Raw genomic sequence first — 24,400 nt, forward strand, 5'->3', positions numbered from 1 at the left:
GGTGCCCTATTTGAACAGTGGCAACTCATTAGAATAATAGAACAGTATGATTCTCATTTCTGCATTTTATAGGTTTTTTTTTTTCTGAAAGAATTTTTGTAAAGGGAGCTGTTATAAAAGCGTATTATTCTCTATTGTGACACAAATAAGAATTGGGATACTCCTCCAAGTTAACAAAGTCTCTCATGCATTAACACTCAAACCACTAAAACAAATATATAAAAGCTCTTTGGAATAACAAAAGAATTTCTTAAAGATTACTTTAAATAGACAACTCCCTTAGTGTACTGAGAATGAAATAAAAGAATGTTCTTAGTTTTAAACACTTTCTTTTATGTGCACACCTGTTCCTAATATTCTTATGTAAATGCAGTTGTTTACAAGTGTGTCCCAATGTGGTGAATAAATGAAACCTGGTTTGTGATTTACTCATGTTTGCTGATGTTGGGGAAATAGTGAAAATGAGACCTTCTACTTTTCCTGTTTCTCCTCCAGTCTCTTATCCTTCATCCAATCTCTTCCTCCATCCATTTCTCTTCTAAAGGGAGGAGAGCAAAATTTTAGAGGCATGCTCTATGCAAAAAAAAAAAAAAAGTCAAAAGAAAACACTTCCTTCTATTCTCATTTGGAGCATCCTTAGAATTAATATCCTGTTTTTGATGCTCATGACAGTTCCATCTTTCCTCCTTTCCTCCTTCCCGCCCTCCCTCCCTACCTGTACTCAGGGATCATATGTGGTTCTGTGGTGAAGTTCTATCAAACCCAGGTTTGCATGTGCAAGATAAGTGCCTGACCCATGTACTTACTATTTTTCCAGCCCTGTCAGGATATTTTTTAGTAGGTTGATGTGGATCATTAGAGTTTAGAGCAGTCAGTTCTATGAATTAAGTGTGTACTAATATCTGTCCTTTATGGAATCATCTAATATGTCCCATGTGATTTCACCAAAATGTAAGCTACTTCAAATTAATAATAGCATAGGTACTTGGTGCCAATCAATATTTTTTTACATAGTACTTAGTTAACCTAGTAGCATAATAGATGCTAGTATGCCATCAAGTGTGAAGAGTTCACCCCAGGGGCCGGAGAGATAGCATGGAGGTAAGGCGTTTGCCTCTCATGCAAAAGGTCATCGGTTCGAATCCCGGCGTCCCATATGGTCCCCCGTGCTCACCAGGAGCGACTTCTGAGCATGGAGCCAGGAGTAACTCCTGAGCACTGCCGGATGAGACCCAAAAACCAAAAAAAAAAAAAAAAAAAAAAAAAAAAAGAGTTCACCCCAATATTCCATGACTCATTTGATTAATCAAAAGCAGGAGGAAGAGATCTCAACTAAGCAACATACAACATTGGGATGAATTCTATATTGTGAATGTTAAAATTTAATTGTAATTTTTTGCAGTATTTTTCAACTGTCAGTAACCCGATAAATCCTCTGCCTCATTTCACAAGAGGGCAGCACTTTCTTTAAAAATTTAAAGCCTGACTTAAAAATGTAGTCATATTAACTTTTTCTGTCATGCAGTTAAGATCGAGTAGTTTAGAAAAGAAAGACAGGAATCTTTGGAGAAATTTTCAAATAAGAAAATTGCAAATCTTCAGTGTAACTTGAGCTCTTTTTCAGAACATAAAAAATTTATTAAAAACAACCTCAAGATCTTTTTTTCACTTGGAAGATGAATTAGTTAAATTATTTTGGTAACTGATTAAATTTTAAGTGAATATTATTTTAATAAATTCTAATTATATTGGCTTGGCCGATTAAATTATATTTTTGGTTATATATTTAGCATTCTACAGGCAAATAAAACTTTTTTTCATGGTGTTTTGAGATCCAATTTATTTATTTATTTTTATTTTTATGAATACAAAAATGCAAAGAAAGAGGACAAGGTAAAGTTACAATGGGAAGACGATCACCATAAACAGAATTCTCAGAAGAAATCCCCTTGCTGACACTTTAATTTTTAAAATTTAAAACTTTTTTTAACTGCTCCTCTCTCTTCTTTGGAGTTAGTGGGTAGTTTAAGCAAATTGACAAAATGACCTATAAAATCAAAACAATATGTAAGAAAGCACAAGATTATAATGCAGCATAAGAGAGATGTTTGAGTGGAATTGATATTGACTGGTATGTTCCATGCCTGAAACTTTAATATGAACAACTTTGTAAATCATGGTGCCATTACTGACAAAAGAGAAATAGATATGTTTGTAATAGGTTGGAAATTGTTGACCTAATGCTCCACTCAAGGCTTTGGATTGGAGGGTGGAAGTGAAGGAAGATCTCCGTGATTGCTGAAATTTCGAAATGATAGGATAAAAGAGGTCATTCAAGTTTCAGGAGTGATAGTTTGGTTTGTTAGGATAATAGAATGTAGACGATAACTTAAGATAGAATCGGGAAAGAATGATTTGAGGAAATAATCTAGTTAAGAGGTGAGTGAGAGATTGAAGCAAGAGAGAAACTAAAATAAAGATTTTAATATTGGAATATTTGGTGATTTCGTTTTATTCCTGGTTACAAGTTATGTGAAGTTCAACATTTTATGACCTTATGTAGTAAGAGTTGTAGGACACTGATTTCCTAAAACCAGTAAACTATTTTTGGTTTTCTCCTGTGTCAGGGATGGTGTGTCAGGAGCCCAAATATAAAGAGCATCATTATTTTAGGAATAAATTCACTAATGAGATGAATATTTTATTAATTTATATTGCTTTTTAAAATAGGTGATCAGTGATGACTGCTTTTAAATAACCTCCAATTGTCTTTAAAATTTTGTTTCAAAAACTGCCACTGTTAGCACTTGTTATGAACAATTGTGATGGGATAAGCAGGTATTAAAAATTATGTACCTTGTGGGGGTGTCACAAAAAATTATGTACCTTCTAAAATAATGTCATAATATGACATTTTTCTGAGTGTTGGTCCCCCTTTTTGGTAAATGGATAAACAGGAAACCAAGTCATTGAAGACAGCTGGCATTGCATACAAAAATGTAGGGAATTCATGATTATTCCAATATATCAGTCAGACCTACTCCAGGTAGTTCCCTAAGGTGTCATGCAGTGTCTGTCTGGTATTCAGTGAAGGACTTTGCACACGCTAAGAACATACTCTATCACTTGAGCCACATTCCCAACCAGTGAACTTATTTTTACCAACTAATGACAGACTGTTATGGAATTCTAGTGATTGCCTTTTTCTTGGGTTTTGTTTTTGCTTTTGATCCACACCTGGTGGTGCTCAGGAGTTATTCCTGTCTCTTTGTTCAGCCCACATTTTGTGGGCTCAGAGGAACCCAGGTTAGTTGCTTTCAATGCAAACATCATACCCATTTGCACTATCACTTCACCTATCTCTCAGTTCCATGAATGTCTTTTGGTATGAGTATTTGAGATTGTGCTGGCCTGTCAGCAGATCACTTTACTAACAGAAAAATGTTTTGAGACTATCATATTAGTGCTATTATCTGATTAATAATTTGTGAAGCCAAGTTTTATTTTAATGATTTCAATTCTTGTTATGAATATGTATTGTTGACTATAGCTATTAAAAAGCTGATAACAAATAATACATATATCACAATTTCAAAGGAATATGTAGTGGCTTGAGTCAGAATTAAGGGGATGCAATGAATCAGCATGCTGATTTGCTTCAAAGTAAATTTTAGCAACACTTAGCTTGCAGCTTAGTTTTCTAGGTTGTTTTAATGTTTTTCAGTACAGGATTATCTTTGTAGCATCCTTAGTAGCATGCATTGGGATTTGGAGTCACTCATTAAAGTTAGGCCTAATAGAAGTTTTTGTTTGATCTTCACACACCACAAGCATTCATTCAACAGTATGATGTCTAAATGGCTGTTTTGAATTTAGCAAAGTGGCAGTATAATTGAAATAATGAGATCAATTTTCTTATATTGCTCATATTTTAGTTATAAAGACATCTCTGAAGCAATGTTCCAAGCATGTTGTATCCAATAATAGTGATACCACTTGGGTATGTTATATTTTTAGGTCCCCAAGGTTATGATTTTAATATTCAGTATTAAAATTTAAATTTATGTCTGCATTTTTATAAGCTCAGGTTTTTTTTAAAGAGCAAATTATTATAATTTACTTCATCTTTTTTTTTATTTCAAACACCTATTAGCTCAAATTCTGTATTTGTGCTTTTAAGTTCTTTGGTTTGACAATAATACTAACCCTTCTCATACTAGATCTGCCTTTAAATAAAAATGTGTCTAGGGGCTGTATGACCTGTAGTGACATTTCTTTCAAGGTTTGTTCAAGTAGCCTTCATAGTGCATCAAAATACTTCCCAGACAAGACAAGCAAGTCATGCCCAGATGATTTTATTTTCTTTCTTCAAAATATAACTTCGATGTGTGAACAAAATTGCTTTTGGCTTTGCTCTTGGTTTTGCTGGTTACTCATTACATAATACTAATTAAATAGCCTAATTAAAACTAATCAGTTATTTTTGTTGTATATATCAATTGATATTATGACCATTTTAAAATGTTTTAGACCTAAGATGGTCACATAAAAGATGACAATAACAATGCTACTTTCTTTGTAAAGAGGCTGAATTTGATAATGCTTCTTTAGACATAAAAGTTATTACCAAAATAGACTGCAATTCCTAGTTATAGAGTAACCCTTGAGAACAAAAAGGCTTTGTGTTTTCCTTCTTTAGAGAAGTTTACCATTGGCCAGCCCACCACTGTTGAAAGTTCTTTCTATTGAGGGTTGAATTTGCTTAGGATGTCAGACCATCTGGCTCCTCAAAACTCCTGAAGCTTTCAAAACTAGAAATCATTGTATCTGAAGTCATTTTCTCTCAAATGATGTCCCTTTTTTTTTAAATACCTACCTAGGAAAACAAATGTTTTACATGAGAATTTTCTACCAAATTGATTTAATTTTCTGGTAAAGCTTTTTGTGTATAAAAGACTTCAAGTATATCATTCTGGTACCCAAATTTCTAATCTCTTAATACCATATTTGTATATATCATTCTAGAAATTTAATCTAAAGTACATAATTCAGATCTAAGTATAGTTGTAAGCCTCCTTTTTCACATAAATCTTTTACTTACATGCATACACATTAGACATAATTTCTTTTCAGTATGTAGAAATCATCATTTATTTCTGTAGTGGCACAACATTACCTTATGTGCATCTGATATGACTTATTTGCATAATCACCTGGCGATAAACATTTAGATTATTTTCATCTTTTGGCTCTGTTAAATAGGAATTTTGAGCATCCTTATACATATGTTCATACACATACTTACAAATTAATTCCTAGGTACATAATTTTTGTCTTGAAGGTTAAGTACATTTTTTGGTTTTGTTATTGGGGGGAGAGCATGCCCTGTCTAGTTTTAAGCTGCTCCTGGCTCTATGCTCAGGGATTACTCCTGGGATAGCTCTGGGCAGTATTTATGTTGCTGGGAATTGAATTCAGGTTGGCAGCATTCAAAGCAAGTGCCTTATCTACTGTCCTTTCTGGCCCCATATATTACGTACCTATTTGAGTTTGATAAACATAAATTTTCCTGACCTTCCAATCTGGACAGACTTTAAAAATCACAAAGAGTCACCAGGAAATATAGTGGTTTGATGACTTAATTCTATCAAATGTGAAAATGCTTTATTCTGTAGTTAGTATAATGGGCGGCATAATTCACTGTCTAAAACCTGTTGGGAAGAAACAATAACACAACAAAGAACTCCTTGCTCAGAGTAAACTTATAAGAAACATGTGTAGGGGCTGAAGAGATATCACTTCGGGTAAGATGCTTGGCTTGCATGTTACTGACATGGGTCCAGTCCCCAGCATCCCATATTGTACCAGAGCCAGGAGTAGCTTATTTGTGCCTCCTGGTGTGGTCCCAAAACAAATAAACAAACAACAGAACATATAGAAAATAATGAGACTGATTATCTCTGATGGAAGGGAGTCATTTTTTTAACTGTAAGCGTTTTAGATAATAAGTATTTTCACCCAACAATTTGAGCCTCTTGGGCTGAATTATATAGACCCCGGGTATCACAAAAGTCTGGTTGATTAGTATTATATACAGAAGCAGAACTAGTCTCACTGGATTGTTTTGAACATTTTCTGAGCTACTTGAACTGTGGTTCCTTACATATACCTTCAGATTCTAGTACCCACGCTTTCCTGGGAAAAGTAGCAATTGTCTACTTGCAAGTAAGAACAGAGATTTTGGGTTTTCTTGCCCTATTTGCTGTTGTTATTAAAATTGTGATTTTAATTTTGGCTTCTAAATCTGTGTTGGATGGCTGAGGAAAGATGGAAAAAGCTTTAGAGAACCTTGAAGAACCTTCTCCAAAGCCCTGTGTGTCTTTGGAGTTGCATATTCCAGTGGCTGGGGCTATCAGTTGACATCTGGAATTGTGAGACTTGGTTGCTTGAGATGGCTTCATTCTTGTCTCACATGGCCTGTTTTGGGGGAAGGATATGGTTTTGAAACATTAACTTGTCTTGGCATTATTTTCTGTCACCTAATAAAATGTTTTCTGAATCATTAAATATTTAGAAGTTTGCTGAAGAAGGTTGTAACCCCTGCACCTGGTTGGTTAATTCAAAAGCATTTTTGAATCAGCTGGCATTTCTCTTCTTCAGCCACTACCCCACCCAACTCCTCCTCCTCCTCTGAAGAAGAAAAAGCTCTTTGTGTCTTTGTAATGTCTAGCAGAAGTTTCTGATGTTAGTTTCTGGAACGATATAAGAGTATTGAATCTTTTTCTCAGGAATTGTACCTTTATCTCCCAACAACTCCCTGCATAATTATCCAAATAGATGGCATTATTGAAAAGATAAACAGTAGAAATAATGCTTTGTGTACAAAGCATATTGCTTGAACTTCCTGGGATAAAAGGAGAATTCCGCCTTTCATCAGGGGCCTAGGACACTGTTTTATATTGAACTTTCTGCCCTTTGGGGCTGTATATTATTTTAAATAGCTACCAGCTGACAGAAGTGGTTGCTGCCTGATGGTAACTAGCAAGTTGCAGAATACTGAGCTGTGGTCCTTTCACAGAGGTGCAGTGGCAATGAACAATGTATGAAAATCTGGGATCACTCCGAGAGTCTTGAAGTGATCGTTATTCTTGAATTATAAGCCCAGGCTTAGAAGGGACATGGAAAAGAGAATTGTATACATGTCTCTTAAAGTTATTATGACCTCAATTTTTCCCTGCCACAGAATGGTTTTTACACATACATTTTATACCCAATGTCAGTGTTCTTTTTGAATAAAGCTTTGATGTAAATATTTATTGCTAACCACCTCTGACCTCCATAATCTTCCTTCTAGGTGTTCCCACAGACCTTTCTGTTCTTTCTATTGTCCAGTCAAGAGAAACTTGTGGAATTTTGCATAAAGTATGGAAATAAAGAAGACATGTTTCATCATTTTAAAAATTTACACTTGGGTTCAATGGAAAGGCATCTTAAGGATGAAATTTACTACATAACAACATATATGCTTTTCAGTAAAACATTTAGACTCCTGGTGTGTTTATTTGCCAAAACATTTGATTTAGTGTATTGATAAATATGTTTCCTTAGAGCAAATACAAATGTGACACAATAGAATTTAAATTAACCTAACTTTTGAATTTTATTTATGCTAAAGGAGTATATGTACATTCAATTATATTCAGATACATGGAATGTGGTTTTTTTTTTCAATTAATTTTATTGTTGAGTTTTCCCTAGAACCTTTGCTTTCTTAGGGAAATATGTCTTTAAGTTAGAGACATGATTTATTTCCTAAGACAAGTCTTAGACTATTCTGTGTTGATCTTGTGTAACAGGAATTAGTAGTATTATGTTTATTCCATCTCTTGAGGATTAGTATGCAGTTTATTTGCACACTAGTTTAGACTGGCAAAATCTCAATTACTTCAGATTTCATCATCCAATTTATTAAGTCTCTGGTGATGTGTTTTTTTTCTTCTGAGACATCTGGTTTTTGATTTAATGATTATAGGATTATAGGAGATAATATATCAAAGAAGTTCATGGTTTAAAGGTGGGGGCTATGGAGAGGTAAGGCATATAACCATGATATTTTAATAGCACAAGCAATTTATGCTCAGAAACTATTCTCATTTCTTGATATCAAATACAAATACAGGGTAAAATGTGTCGCTTTATAAAAATAATCCACATTTTAAGTCTTACTTTCAGTGTGTTACTTAAAAGAGCACAGTAGTTGTAATATACCTTAAATACTTAGATTTCTTATTTTTGAACACACTGAATTTTTGATTAAAACAGAAATAGATAATAAATACTTTAAAATATTATTTTAGATGCTATCCATTTTTCTACTTAGAATATAGTTACCACATATTAAAATGATGTGAAAATTAAAACTGTTTCTTTTGAGTGGTTTATATGAATCTACTGAGTGATTTTTCCCTCATGGTCCTAAATTCATCAAACTTTTAATATTTGAATTTTTGATACTTTATAACTTTAACCAGAGCTTCAATTATTCTTTTTATTTTTGGACTGTTTGTGTGTGTGTGTGGGGGCACACTTCGAGTTGTTCAGGGGTTACTCCTGACCCTGTGCTCAGCTATTACTCTTAGTGATGCTCAGGGCATCATTATGAAATGTGGAGGATCGAACCTGGGCCTGTTGCATGCATGACAATTGCCCTATCCTTTGTACTATTGCTCTGGCTCTGAGCTTCAAGTACTCTTTTCTTCTACCTGCCACAGGTATTAGTTCTGAGTAAATGCAGAAAATTTCTGGAAAGCTCATAGTTTGTAAAGAATCTCTCATTTCTGGATACTCTATCCCAGTGAGCCACATAGGATGGAAAATACTTCCTTTCTCTTTCTCTATTTTGTTTTTGTTTTGGGGTCATACCCAACCATGCTCAGTGGTTATTCCCAACTCTGCACTCAGGAATCACTCCTGGCAAGCTCAGGGAACCATATAGGATGCTGGGTAGTGAAACCAGGTCATATACATGCAAGGCAAAAGGCTGAAAAACTGTGCTATTGGTCGGCCCATCCCGTTATCATCTCTTGTTATTTCTGCCACATAAGTACCTATCATTGTGATATAGTTTCCTTGTTTCTGTCTTTAGGTTAGGGAATCTTCCTTAATACACATGAAGCTGTTCCTTTTCCCCTATAAAGGCTGACCTGGTGGTGTAAGAAGACAACTTCTTGTTATTATTAAGCTCTAATATTAGCGCACCTTTCTTGTATGAGCCTAAGAACCCTTTAAACTGAAGACAGTATTCATAGAAACATGATTCTATTCTCTGGCGTTTTGCAGAGTTATTATTTAATACCCCCCTCTGATATGTGCATGGAATTGCATGTTTGCACATGCCCCTGATCACAGCTCCTCCAGCACCCTGGGTGGTACTTGGAAATCTGCCCAGCTGAAAAAGAGTGTTCCCTCTCTGTGTGTGTCTCTCTTTTTCCCTGTTCTCTTTCTCTCTCTCTCTCTCTCTCTCTCTCTCTCTCTCTCTCTCTCTCTCTCTCTCTCACTTTCTGTTTCACTCTCTCTTTTATTCTCACTCTATGGTAGTTGTGGTGTTAGTGATAGTGACAGTGCTGGTGGTTCCCTGTGTCTTGTATTTTTGTAAAATGTGTATTTGTTGCTGCGAAAAATTCCCATCGTGTAGCCCAGAACCCTCACAGCTGGTCAGTTTTATCGTAAGGTTTGTGATATTTCAGAGAATTGGCTTTCACTGATGTCAGTGCTTTAAAATAATAAAATAAAAATTTAGACAGGAGATCATATCTTATAAATTTCTGTATAATCACCACCTTATCACAATCGTCTTGTATAAATTGGAATTAGGCACATGGAGGTGAAACACATTCCGCTCAAAAGCTCATAAAACCATTTTGCCCCTGGGGACAGGTTGGATTTTATGAATCAATGATGAAAATATTTTAAAAGCTTGTTAAATTTCGTACAGATTCCGCATATGTAAAACACATGCCATTTAAATACTGATATGAAAATAAGTTGAATGAAATGGAAAGAAAAATGGTCTGCAAATCCCAAAAATAATAACCATATTGTACAGTATTCTCGGATAGTTTTTATTCTTCCCTGTTAAGGAAATTTTTTTCCTCTATATGATTAAGTGAGTGCTAACAACTTTGATATTTAAGTAATTCAAATAGCTCTTTAGGAGACACGTGTTCTCTTTTTAGGATTCCGTACCCTTCCCCCTCATTTTCTCTAACCACAGCAAAAATGTACATTCAGTTATATTAAAAATCAACATTATGGGGCTGGAGAGATAGCATGGAGGTAAGGCGTTTGCCTTTCATGCAGGAGGTCATCCGTTCGAATCCCAGCGTCCCATATGGTCCCCCGTGCCTGCCAGGAGCAATTTCTGAGCATGGAGCCAGGAATAACCCCTGAGCACTGCCGGGTGTGACCCAAAAACCACAAAAAAAAAAAAATCAACATTATTCCATTTGTGACAGTGTCACCTTTAAAAGCATTGTGTATTTACAATGAAGTTCTGAAAATAGTATGGAAATGCATTTCACATGACACACTTCATATCTATTAGCAGACTAAATGGCTAAATCATGCAAAAACAAAATTCACATTTTTGCCTTGGAATGATGTCCATAATAGTGGTGCAAGGGATCTGTCTTTTGGGTTGAACTTCATCCTTTCAACAATTACCCCCCAATATTAGCAAAAGGTAGTATTATTCTGAGTGCCAGTAAAATGTAGCATCCACATGACAGACATGTGAATAAATAACTGGCACTTACTCCCATTCTGAATAGTTTCACTTAACTTTTGTTTTAGAATATTTCCCGCAGGAAAATAGTGTGATAGACTTGTAATAGTATCAGTGATATTAGAGATGTTTCCCGGCTAAAAAGTCCCCCTCAACCCCCCTATTTTATGTTGAGTACATTTTTTTTAAGCAGTCACAGTCTGTGAGCCTTATTTTATTTTGTGACTTCTGCTATTCTGTCTTCTCCACCATCACCCCTGTCTTGAGGGGGGGGGGAGGGAGGAAAGAGAGAGAGAGAGAGAGAGAGAGAGAGAGAGAGAGAGAGAGAGAGGGAGAGAGAGAGGAAAGAGAGAGAGGGAGGAGAGAGGAAAGAGAGAGAGGGAGGAGAGAGAGAGAGAGAGAGCGAGGGAGAGGGAGAGAGAGAGAGAGAGAGAGAGAGAGGGAGGGAGAAGAGAGGTGCTGGCAGGGTAGGGCGTCCTACAGGAAATGGGAGTGAATTTCACTGTAAAGGGTGGTGGTAGGGAGGATGCTGATTAAAATAATAAACAGCGCTGGAAACAGCAGTGGATTGCCACACTGCTGGCAGATAGATGACTGGGAAGCTGTGGAAACAGACGGGGGCTGCCCTGTCTTGCTTCAGACCTTGCACAGTGGGGCCCAAGATCTGCTGCTGGAACTTTTCTCCGGACACATAGAACTTTTGGAAAGAACTTGGTTCTGGGGCCCTGGGGACAGCATCCCCTGACCTAGGGAAATGGACTGCAACTAGCTTGGTGGTTACCCTGGCAACGTGAGCTGCTGGTGCCTGGGAAGAGTGAGAACCAGCCTGTTGTCCCGTGCTAGGTTGTTTCTGCAGCCCGGAGTGTGCTCTTGCAACTCTGCCTAAGTCATGCTCTTAGAAAACTGGCTGTGTACCAAAGAATGTTTTTTCTTTTTCTTTCTGAAACCAGTCTGAATGGAGGAAGTGGGTAATACTTGAAAAAAAATCTTTTTATTTTTATTTTATATATTTTTTTGCTTGCACTCATGCAAGTTTCCAGGATATAGCTTTTTTTTTTTTTTTTTTCACTGTGTGTAATTGAGACCAACCCCTAAAGCGTGGGGCCCAGGAGAGAACTGTTGTGGCTGCAGGTCATTAGTGAGGTGAGCAGAAGGGAATCCTGGGCTTCCCAGAGCCAAAGGGGACCATGCCAGACTCATGGATTGCTGCTAACAGAAAATCGAGAAGCAGGTCCCTGCCTTGCGGGCTCCCAAGTCCATGAAGAAGCAGACCCACGGGGGGCTGGCTACAATGACCCCCAGCAGGCTGCTGCTGCTGCTCATGGACCACAGCTCCAGGGCCAGGCTTGTAAAGGATTTTACAAAGGATTTTAAAGTATAGCCCGGAAAGATACGGTCTGAAGTTCAGCGCTGTTGTCTGAAGGAAGTTTGCTGGCAAGATGTAGGCTCAAGGGCTACTGGACGATGATTGGTCTGAATTTCAGCTTACGGGAGTTGCTATCAAAATTTGAAAAGGTATGAGGAGAGCAGACTTGACTTTTTCCTTCCTTCCTTCCTTCCTTCCTTCCTTCCTTCCTTCCTTCCTTCCTTCCTTCCTTCCTTCCTTCCTTCCTTCCTTCCTTCCTTCCTTCCTTCCTTCCTTTTTTCCTTCCTTCCTTCCTTCCTTCCTTCCTTCCTTCCTCCTTCCTTCCTTCTTTCCTCCTTGCTCCCTTCTTTCTTTCTTCCTTTCCTTCTCTCCTTTCTTTCTTTCTTTCTCTCTCTCTCTTTCTCTTTCTCTCTCTTTCTTTCTTTCTTTCTTTCTTTCTTTCTTTCTTTCTTTCTTTCTTTCTTTCTTTCTTTCTTTCTTTCTTTCTTTCTTTCTTTCTTCCTTCCTTCCTTCCTTCCTTCCTTCCTTCCTTCCTTCCTTCCTTCCTTCCTTCCTTCCTTCCTTCCTTCCTTCCTTCTTTCTTTCTTTCTTTCTTTCTCTCTAAGTCTTTCTTCCTACATCTTTCTCTCTTTCTAAGTCTTTCATAGGGTGCACTGAGATAATTTTCAGTTAACTTTTGGATTATTCCATGTGATATCAAAGGTGTTTGCCATGACAATCTCCCCTAAAGAAGTGGTTTTTTTTTTTCAGCCAAAGTAGAAAGGAACAGCTCTTTTCTTGGGTCAGGCGGGTTCTCATGATGCCTGTCAGGGTTCGAATTCCACATCAGAAGAGAGCCTTTGTACTCAAGTCGGCTGTTGAACTGAAAGTTATTTTGGAAAAAAAAAATCAGCACCACCACTGAGTTTTCATGCCAGCCTCTGACTTCATCAGGCATGGGGTGCATTTTCCATTGCCCTTGGGTTTATCTTTCTGCACTGGCTAAACATTGCATCTCCCAGCCCCTCTTCAGGAAGCTGCCATTCTGAGAATTGGGCAAAGTTGCCTCATTCATCTGATCTCAAACTGCCTCTCTTGAGTGCTGAGTGTGTCTGTTTTACTTGTGGAGAGCCTGTCTGCTTGGACCATTACGTTTGCAGTGAGTTCTTTTTTCCACAGGAAAGTTATTGGCACTGTGTTGACTTGAATCTATCCTGCCAAGTGGGGCTTTACATTTAATGTTAAACAAAATAGAAAGCCCTCCTTGCCCCTGATGCTGGTCGTGGTTTCTTACCCTTTCTTGGCATTTGCAGGCTTTGCACTCACCTTCTTTCAACTTTTGATCATTAAACAAAGCAGGGGGGCACTCTCCCTGCCCAAGAGCCAATTACTTATTAGCTGTTAGTTGTTATTAGTTAGTAGTCAATTACTTACTAGTTGTCAGTGATCAGGGACTTTTTGCCTGGAGTTTATTGCATGGACAAACATATGCAAGAGTTTATTAAGTCATTATAAAAATCATGTTTTTTTGTTTTTTGTTTTTTTACAAAATCACAGTAGCCAGAAGAAAAAGGCATAGATTAAGTCAGTTGGGAGACTTTTGAAAGCCTTTTCCTAACCATTACAGTTATTTCTTGCCTCCTAATGGTGGAAGTAGTGTCATGGGGAAGAGAGAAGAGAAAGAAGACTTCATCTTCTGCTTCTCTGCATCTCTACTGTAGGAGAAAAGATTGCAGGGTAGGGCACACTTTGACCTCTCTCCCGAGGACATTGTTAAACACTTAAATTCCAAAGGGTAAGGGATGGTTCCCAGTAAACTTGCTCACCAGTTAGGGGTATTGTGGAGGAGGGGACAAATCTCTTCCTTATGGCAGCTGGTAACAGCAGGTGACAAACTTTATGACCATAATGAGGTCTGTTAGCTAGGTTTGTATAGGTTTCTCTGCTTCTTCCTTAAAAGGTGTAGGGCATATGCTACATGCATAATTCATTACATGGGCCCCCTGAGAGGCAGTAATTGTGGGCTAGAGCTGGAATTTTGCGTTATAATTGCTGCTATTACTTTTAAAGACCTAGGTCAGATACCAGGGTTTAACAGCTTGTTTCAACCCTCTGGTCATGTTCTGGTTGCAGTAATCTGTTGCTTCTTTGAGTTTCAAACCTTACTATCTATACAGTTCATATTTTTATTTTAGTAACCTGGACAGAAAAAGTAGCCTATTAGCTTATTCTGTCAAAGACTTGATTTTTTTTTTTTTTTAGGCAGTGGGAAAGTTGGAAAAATAACAGCCTTAGGACAATTCTCAGTCTGACATTTTCCAAATATGTTTATTTTCATGTTAGATGCCTTTATGAAAGTTAATCTCTTTGCCATATTTTGTTTGTGGGAAGTTGCTTTACATGAGTTTGCCCCAGCTATGGTCTTGTGGATTTTTACAAAAGCTGTCTCATAAATTTAGCCTGTGCAACATTGATTCATTGCAAAAAAAAACTGGTTTCTGGAAAGGTGTCACTGTTCCACACCTCTCAAGTGAAATCAACTATCTTCCCCTACCTCTGACAGTGATAAAGGGATTTTGAGGGAAGCACCCACACATTTTATGCTAAAGAAAAAGCCATATGAGAGCTTTAGAAGCTGTATAACCATCTTTCTCTGATGCATTTCATCTCATTTCTTTTAGGCTTCTAGTTCACTCAATATTAGTGACAGACTTTTAGAAAGAAAATTAATCTAAGTGATATAACCTTTCTCTTTATTTCGGTAGTTGTGATTGTTCAGTCTGATTTAGGTTATCACAGTAAAAACTATAATTGTTGTTGTGTACTTAAAACTGTCATAGACGTCAAGAGAATAGGGACCCAATGTTGATAAGATGGTGGATCTTCTGATGATAGTTGATCTGAAAGTTGTAGGTTGGACAAAGTTATGGTTTTTCATTGACAGCAGTCCTTTAAGTATAACTTTGTCAGTAGTTTGTGAAGTAAAAAGAAGTTATGTGGCTTACATACATACATATACATACAACTATTTATATACAAATACATTCGTACTTTTGGTGTTTGGGCTACACTTATCAGCACCAGGGCTTTCTGCTGCCTCTGCATTCAAGGATCACTCCTATCAGGGCTTGGAAAACAATACATGGTGTTGCATATTGAATCCAGGTCTGCTGTGTTGCAAGGCAAGAGCCCTACCCACCATATTATCTCTCTGGTCCTAGCTTTTTTGGGGGGGGGCCACACCCGGCGGTGTTCAGGGGTTACTTCTGGCAGGCATGGGGGACCATATGGGACACCGGGATTTGAACGAACCACCTTTGGTCCTGGATTGGCTGCTTGCAAGGCAAACACTGCTGTGCTATCTCTCTGGGCCCTGGTCCTAACTTTTTTACTTTAACTCAAGATCAGTGGTTGTTTGGATAACCTATTCATATATATGGATGTTTGGCCATAAGCCAAATCTGATTATCTAAATATAATATTATCTAAATATAATGTGTGTCCTTAAATGTGTGACTTTAGCATTGTGATTTCTTCCCTGAGATGGGCAATAATAGTGCTTGAATTTAGAGCCCCCAAATAGGAAGTGTTCCCTCTTGTTTTCTCAGACAGCTCATCTGGCATCAAGAAACCATAACTAAAGACTCTACATGTTCTCTGGAGTGGTCATAAAGAGCAAATTAAAGCTCAAGCTTGTCACAAGGCAATGATGATAATTGTAGAGAGATGTACTTGCCAGCTGGGGGAATCTCTGTCACAGGGTGACCAGATGAGGTGTAGTGTCACCATTGGCTTGGTACTCAATATTGGTACACAAGAGCACCTTTGCAATGAAGCCTATGAAAATGTTTTTCAAACCCGATGACTTTAATGAATTCATTTTTTTTACCTTGAAATTGCTTCATATAAGAAGTACTGATGGCATCAGTGGCAATTAGTTGATGATGGTACTATATGAGCCACTTGCCTCATGTATTGTCTATTTCGGTTATTTAGTTGTCATGAGTAATAGATAATTTTAGCCTAGTGACATTTTGAATCATTCTGTCACTCTTGCCTTTATTAATTTATGCAGTTCTGCTAAATGATTAATGATGATAACTGCAGTTCTCAAAGAGTGGGTCTGTGCCTGTATGTATTGTTTTCTCTCTTTCTGTGGGATGTGTGTGTGTGTGTGTGTGTGTGTGTGTGTGTGTGTGTGTGTGTGTGTGTGTGTGTAAGATCATTCTCTTGGTGAAATGGTCTTTGAGAAACTAACCTTGGGAAAGATTCTTACCCAAAGAATTTTGGCAACACCAAAAGAAACTTATTCAGGACTAAATTTCATTTTGGATATTTGCCTCTTTCAGGGTGACTAATTTTTATAGTTATAATTTGAAGCTATATTTTGCTACTCAGCTTTTAATAGCAAAATTTAAAACAAATGTGCTTGGTAAAAGCTGCAAACTTCAGTTTTCAAGGCCTATTCATTGGTTCTCTTTATGAAGTGTATATGAAGTATACAAATACTGGTCTGGATTTAGGGATACAGTGGAAAGCAGCATAGATCTCCTTTCTTTGTGTTTCAGCCTTATGGAAGGATGCAGAATTTATACCAGAAATCTTTCACTTTTAGTGTTTTGCTGTAGTTAAAATGGGAGCTTATTTAGGTAAACTTAAATCAATCTAGGCACTGTTATGTTTCTCCTTGAGAAAGTGCATTGAATCTGAAAATGAAACTCGACTTGGTTTAAGAAAGGGACTCATGTTATATACTGGTATTTGTTCATCTATGTGGCAGATATGTTTGTGAGGAAGAATGGGGAGCTTTCATAGTGAAATGTACAGGTCAAGAGCTGAGTTGTGTGTAGCACAGGTCAAAAGTTGTAGACAATTAAAGTATATTGAATCATGATTGTAATTTTGGCATGTTCAATTTCAGCTAGACCTCTGATTTTGGAAATTACGGTGAGATAATAATTTATGAAACATTTGAAGATGCTTTTATGAAACTCTTGTTTATAACCCTGCTTATCTGAAGTGTTTCTAACTTTCTATGTAAATTTTCTCAACATTTTTTTGTTTCTTTCTGTTTTGGTGCTTACTACTGGTTCTGTGAAAGGATCACTCGTAGAAGAGTTTAGGGAATCATAAGTAGTACCAGAGATCAAGTGTGCTATGCTGTCTCTTCAGTCCTAACCTTCTAAGTTTGAATTTACTAAGGTTTTATTATACTTTAGTAGCAATTGTTAGAGTCAAGGACTTAGAAACTTCTTCGTGCCAGAAGCATTTTGTTATTATCTATATTTGCTAAGGGAATAGAAGATGCAGTTTATTGATTGTCCTTACAATTTGGCTAGTTCTAATTATCTTGAAAGTACAGTTAACTGTGAACTTGTTCCACTTAGTAATTTAATTTTATTCTCTGTCCTATCACATATATTTATAATTACAGAAAATTGGAAACAGACATTACAGGACACACTACACTGCTCCGCTGTAGATCAGGTGATACTGATTGCTGTCCTTTGTCAAAATATGATTGCATAATCCAGATATGTTAAAAATCTACTGTTGGGGGCCGGCGAGGTGGCGCTAGAGGTAAGGTGTCTGCCTTGCAAGTGCTAGCCTAGGAAAGATCGTGACCGCAGTTCGATTCCCCAGCGTCCCATATGGTCCCCCCAAGCCAGGTGCAATTTCTGAGCGCTTAGCCAGGAGTAACCCCTGAGCATCAAATGGGTGTGGCCTGAAGAACCAAAAAAATAGAAAAATTTACTGTTGGAAGAATATGTAATTTATAGATTAGTAATTAAGTAATCATTAATTGACCCATTACTTATAATTGGTAAGCCCTATATACTGTCCTGAGGCACAATCTGACATGATATAGCAGCTTTTATGAAATTTCGGGGAATCTTATATTCTATTCAGGTAATATATTTCCATCCCAAAGATGTCCTGATTCCTCCTTTTAAAAACCCAAGTCTCTGACTGTGACCCTGCTGAGCCCCTGATCATCAATCCTAACTGTCTCTGGATTCCGGTCTTAATTTGAAAGGAGCAGTGAGTTTCTTTTCCCTTTCTGGTTAATTATGTTGACTTAGCTTGGGCCTTGGGAGAGAGGAGGGAAGTTGTTGCTAACCACACTTCTTCACCTTCAGGAAAAAGGTCAGGACTCCTTCAGAGAAAACACCTCTATGGCCATGTAGGGTTATGTAAATATGCTATGCCAAAATAAACCAAAATGATGTCCAAAAACTCACAAAGGCTGAACTATTCTAGCACCGATTTAGTTGATGGAAATGTCCCAGTAGAGCTATTGTAAATCTGTTTCCTATGACAGGACTCAAACAGTTATTATCTTATCATTATTTATTATCTTACTATCTTGAGACATTTTTGTCTATGTAAGTTATATCACTATTTAAAAATGGAAAACTAGAAATAAATAGTGGGTCTGTGAGCATTGCCAGGAGCCACCTCGAGCACAGAGTTAGGAGTAACTTTACCCTGTAGAATTTCCAGGTATAACCAAACAAGCCCCAACCCAAGAAATAAAATGTTTGTGGATTATTATCAAGTATTTATACATATTGTCTTGATTAGAGGTTAAATTATATTATCTATTAAATATATAAATAAATTGTGTTTCCCCTTATTTATGGACAGTGGATGTTATATACAAAAAGAATCTTTTTGAGATTTTTTGGAGGGAGTTAAAACAAGTTTATTGGGCAAATAATACATTCTTTTTTTCAATTGTGTGCCTGATGCTTTTAGAGAAAAAAAAGGTTTATTCTATCCCTGGTGTTTTTGTTTTTTGGTTTTTTTTTTTAAATTATTTTGGGCCACACCCATTTGATGCTCAGGGGTTACTCCTGGCTAAGCGCTCAGAAATCACTCCTGGCTTGGAGGGACCATATGGGATGCCGGGTGGTCCTTCCTTGGCTAGCGCTTACAAGGCAGACAGACACTTTACCTCTAGCGCCACCTCACCGGCCCCTGTTTTATTAAACATTCTACATATGATTGCATTGTGATGCTTCAAGATTATCAGGGGAACCCATAAAACATTTGTTTTGTTTTCAGACATTAGTTTAGCTACATAATCCCTTTAAATGCAGGCCACTGCGCACATGGCTCAATTATATTATAGACTTGGAAAAGCATTGCTTTGTGCTTCTGTATGGATTACACTTCCATAACTGATGATCAGTTTCATTTTCTGTTGTTTGATATTGAGAAAGGTTTTCAGGTGACAAAGGTAAGCATTAGTAGGACAAATCCCCTAAGCTATGCATATGCATAAAGTCAAGGAACTTTGCTTTAGCCTTTTATGCTGCCTTGAGGTCAAGAACTGACTGTTTACCATATTGGCCTCTCTACCATCATTGAGTATCAGTCTATGAGGGAGCATGATTCCCTAACTGCATGTCATCTTAAATTTTCAGTGTAAAACTTAGCCAAGACTTGCCAGTGCGATATCTAATAATTTTATGTTTCTCATCTTCTATGGATTAAAGGAAGAGATTAAATCAAATGTTTGCTACTAGAGCAGGAGAACTAGTTCATTGGACTGAGCACATGTGAGAGGCTTGGACTCAATTCTCAGCACAGAATGGTCTGTAGAGAATGACCATTGAGCAGAGAGTATGGTGTAACCCCCCCCACACACCCCAAATGATTACTACTTTCCTTTAAAATTATTCAATTTTTTATTTTTCTTTGCACTATAGTGCTAATGCGTCAGCCAGGCTGAACTCATTCCATCATTATTTTATGTATAAATTGCTAGTGTTGAATCGCTATCTTCTATCACCTATCATACCATTATATTACTTTACATTGGGCTCATTCTTTGTAATAAAAATTGTAAAGGATACAGATGAAATAAAATGATTTCTGTCTTTAGGATTTCTTGCTATTTGAGGCAAATAGGCCAATACATGTAAGTAAATAAAACTAAATAATGTATGTTGATTTTCCTTTCGTTGATCACTTTCTCCTTGATTTTCTTCCTAACTTTGGATGAGATTCATGTGTGTAGGGTTTTCCACAGATTGTAATGATTTCAACATGAATATATGAACATTAATATTCTCGTTTTGCCCTTAAGCTAAATTTTATAAAGATACTTATACTATTGAGTGGGTCAGGGATGAAATTCTGTTTTACTTTATTCATCTTTGTATCTGGGTTAGACTAAACATTACCTAAGAGGCAAATTTTCTTTATGTTTTGATATACAAATTTTCTGATGTTGTGGAAACACCAGAAATTTAGGGAAGTTATTTATGGAATCCCATGCCCTCTGTCTTTATTCTTTTGGACAATAGAGAAAAAGGTGCCTTGCTCACTGTGGCAATGAATTTTTTGAAACAATTATTCACATATATATGTGTATGTATATATGTGTATATATATAGGGAGAGAGAGAATAACTTTGAAACTGTCAGTCTTTTCATTATCTGTTTAGGAAAAAAATTTTATCTAGAAAATACTAGTTTGTATCTGTAGGGTAGTGGGGCCTATAGAAGGTTATTTTAAGAACCTTTCTTCAGCAGAGCTTCCTTTTGTCCCTTTTACTAGGAATTTCTATTCAAATCATCTTAAACTAAATATAATGAGGTTGGAAGAGAGCAATTTCTTCCATTGACCAAGCTAAGAACCTTGACTGGGCATCAGTTGCATTATCATGCTTTTCTATGAAGTTTGTTCCTCATACTCTGGAATAGATCTCAGAGGTTTTTTTGTTTTTTTGTTTTTTTTAAGGTCTCAGAAATCTCAGAAGTTTTGTCCACTGGTTAACCCTGATTCTGGGTGAACCCTGTTTGCATTATCCTGATCAATATAATAAACAAAAGCACTATTTGAGTCTGATTACTTAGGCCTGTAGAAACTTGAGAAACAATCCTATGGATGCTGGTTCTTTTTTTTTTGGTTTTTCAGGCCACACCTGTTTGATGCTCAGGGGTTACCCCTGGCTAAGTGCTCAGAAATCGCCCTTGGCTTTGGGGGACCATATAAGATGCTGGGGGATCAAACCGCGGTCCTTCCTTGGCTAGTGCTTGCAAGGCAGACACCTTACCTCTAACGCCACCTCGGCGGACCCATGGATGCTGGTTCTTAAGCTAGCCCTTAATTTTTCATTTAACATGTGGGTTGGTTATAAAAAGCAAGTCCTAAACAAATAAAAAGAAGGCTAAGTATTCAGAAATTCTGTTAAAATTTTCAATTGATCATTTATAATTAGAAAATATTAAAACATTTTAAAAAGAAAACTGAAAATAAAAAGAGTAGGAAAGTTATGTTTAAGAGTATACTGCCCTTTTACTAATTTGGATACAATGCCTAAAATAAAAACAAATTTCTTCCAATCTCCTTTTTTCTTCCTCTAATTCATAGGGACCAAACCTGTAACCTTGCACAGACCCAGAATGTGCTCCATCACTGAGTCATATTCCCAGCTTTGCAATAAGGTTTCTAAAACTATTATATAGCAGTCCCATTGGCTCTCATGCTTCCCTGCTCCTCTATAATGTCTTACTTTCCGTATGTAAATTCAGAGTCATTTGATGTATGCTAGTGTCTGTAACACTAGAGTTGATCAGATTACATCCATTTTCAGAAATAAAATATGATTAATAAATTAATATAGATAATTGTGATAAGATTTTTATGGTAGAAAAGTATTATAATCAAAAGGAAATGTTAAAATTTTGGTTCTTGATATACATCTAAATACAAATTGCTGGCTTTTGTCAGAACAGAATTTTAGAGAAGTATAAAGAAAACTAAAGTTAATTAATTCTTTTATCTAGAAATTAAAATAGGTGATTTTTTGGCCTTCTAATATATTTGTGCATGCAGTGATGCATAAGCTGATTTAAGCAGATACCTTAATATTAAAAATGAAATAAACACAATCATATTGACTTCTAAAAAGTCTTCATTAAATTTTCTATTCTTAACTTATAATAACTTTGACACTATGCTCATTACCATATAAATATTTCTACTTAATTAGGTAAATGCTTTCATAAATTTTAAATCTTTATTATAGGCATAAATTATAGGGTTGTTTTATAATGTTGGGCCACATTTGGCCATGCTGTGATTGCTTACTCCTTATTCTGCACTCAGAAATCAATTCTGGCAGGCTATGGGGATAAGATAGGATACCAGGGATCTAACTCAGATTGGCTTTGTGCAAAGTAAATGCCCTAGCCACAGTACCATTACTTTGGCCCTAGGAATAAAGTTTTTATGAAGGCATTCTTTCAGAATATTAGAAATAAATTTTATTAGACTAAAAAAATATCTACTTGTAGAAATGCATCAATTACAGTCTGTAATACTGAGCCCAAATGGGTGTGCCTCTTAACAAATAATATTATGAAGTATCTTGTGATCTTTAGAAAACCTTATTTGTGGTGAGTTGTGTTTCTTTGTAAAATGGAGGAAGAATCTGGGTTTAAAACAAAGTTTGTAATTTGACCATCATTGTATGGCATTTTACAGACTACTAATTGAATTTGAAAAACTCTCATCTCAAGTGGATGCATATAATTTAGATGTTAATTCATTCTGTTTTTAAAACCTGGAGAGTAGTATTGTTAAATACTTTCTCTTAACACAAGAATTTTGGAAGCATATGAATTTATTGCTGATTAATATAAAGCAGTGTTTTTTTTTTTCTCTTGAAAGCAAGTTGTTGTAGTATATAAAATATAATGCTTTAGAGCATTGGAGAGCAAGTATGTCAGGTAGGGTCATTGCTTTGCACACAGGTAACCTGGGCTCAATACTGGGCACACGATATATCCTACCATATTTGACGGCATATAAGACAACCCTTCAACCCATGAAAAACTTCCTCAAAGTCGGGAGTCATATTATATGCTGGTATATGGCATGCTGAAACTTGTTCCAGCTTCAGGGACGAGTGATCCGCACCCCTCTTACTTTTAAGAAGTAACTTACTTTTAAGACTTTTAGGAAGTTTTTCATGGGTTGAAGGATCATCTTCTATGCCGGCAAATATGGTATATATCCTGAGCCGGTCAGGAGTGATCACTGAATGCAGAGCCAGAAGTAACCCTTGAGCACAGCAAGGTGTGGCCATAAATGAACAAACAAAAATAAAGCTCTGTGCAGCAGTCACAAACAATGTTGACTCATACCTAACACTAGATTTTTTTTCTTTGCTTTTCCTCTTTAGGATATCCAGGCTGAAATTGATGCCCATAATGACATATTCAAAAGCATTGATGGGAACAGACAGAAGATGGTGAAAGCTTTGGGGAATTCTGAAGAGGCTACTATGCTTCAACATCGACTGGATGATATGAACCAAAGATGGAATGACTTAAAAGCAAAGTCTGCTAGCATCAGGTTAGAATGATCAACGTTAAAATTAGAAAATGAGGAAAAGTAGTTTTGAAGTTGGTATACATTAAAACAAGAATGTTATGTAATCACTTTCATCTCCTTAGATAAGTTTTAAGTCTAGTGAGGCCAGAGCAATAATACTATAAATAGTAAAGCATTTGCCTGGCACTTGGCCAACTTAGGATCACTTCCCATCAAGCACCACTTATGCTCTGCTAAGTCCCACCAAGAGTGATCCCTGAGCACAGAGTCAGGAGTAAGCCTTGAGCACTGTTGGATGTGGACTTCAAAATAAAACAACAAAGAAATCAATTTCTATCCAGCACTGCATATGGTACACAGAGCACTGCCAAAAGTATCTCTTAACATCACTGGTGAGACAGAAAAAAGAAATTTTGATTTAGATGTAAAAACTGTGTATTGATTATTTTTATTTTGTTGATTTGGGGGTTGATCCTCCCAAAGTAGTGATTAGGTGGCCGAAGGGGCTAGTTTTGGTGATAATGTTAACCTGAATAGATGGCTAAGTGCTCAGCTATAGCAATTATGGGGGCCACCACGGTTAAACTATGGCAGTGTTCTGAGAAGCAGGTAATGCCAGTGCCAAAGATGTAACTCAGAGCCCTTTGGATGCAAGCCAGATACAAATGAGTTTAGAGCTACCTCCAAGCCTATTAATTATAATTTTAGCTCCATTAATATTCAGCATTCTCTGTCAGCTATTTCAGATGGTTTACAGATTAACAAATTATGTTTTAAACCAACAAATACAGTTAATAGTAATTTTTGCCAATGCCTACTAATTACTGTTTACCTGGACCTAATACTATTTAGGCTCCTTACAAACATATCTTTATTATTGTGTGTTCGAAAAATTATCAGTAAGGCAAATCAGTAAATCC

At 36.7% G+C, this 24,400-nt stretch overlaps 1 protein-coding gene across 1 annotated transcript in view; it reads left to right on the forward strand.

Annotated features, from left to right (window-relative positions):
• The window catches only part of UTRN (utrophin), a 576,171-nt gene that overhangs the window by 381,546 nt on the left and 170,225 nt on the right, over window positions 1-24,400 (forward strand). The window contains 1 exon segment of the mRNA XM_049789386.1: window positions 23,329-23,501. Within this exon segment, the coding sequence (XP_049645343.1) occupies window positions 23,329-23,501 (173 nt within the window).

The sequence above is a fragment of the Suncus etruscus genome, chromosome 15 (genome assembly GCF_024139225.1).
Source record: "Suncus etruscus isolate mSunEtr1 chromosome 15, mSunEtr1.pri.cur, whole genome shotgun sequence".
Taxonomy (NCBI): domain Eukaryota; kingdom Metazoa; phylum Chordata; class Mammalia; order Eulipotyphla; family Soricidae; genus Suncus; species Suncus etruscus.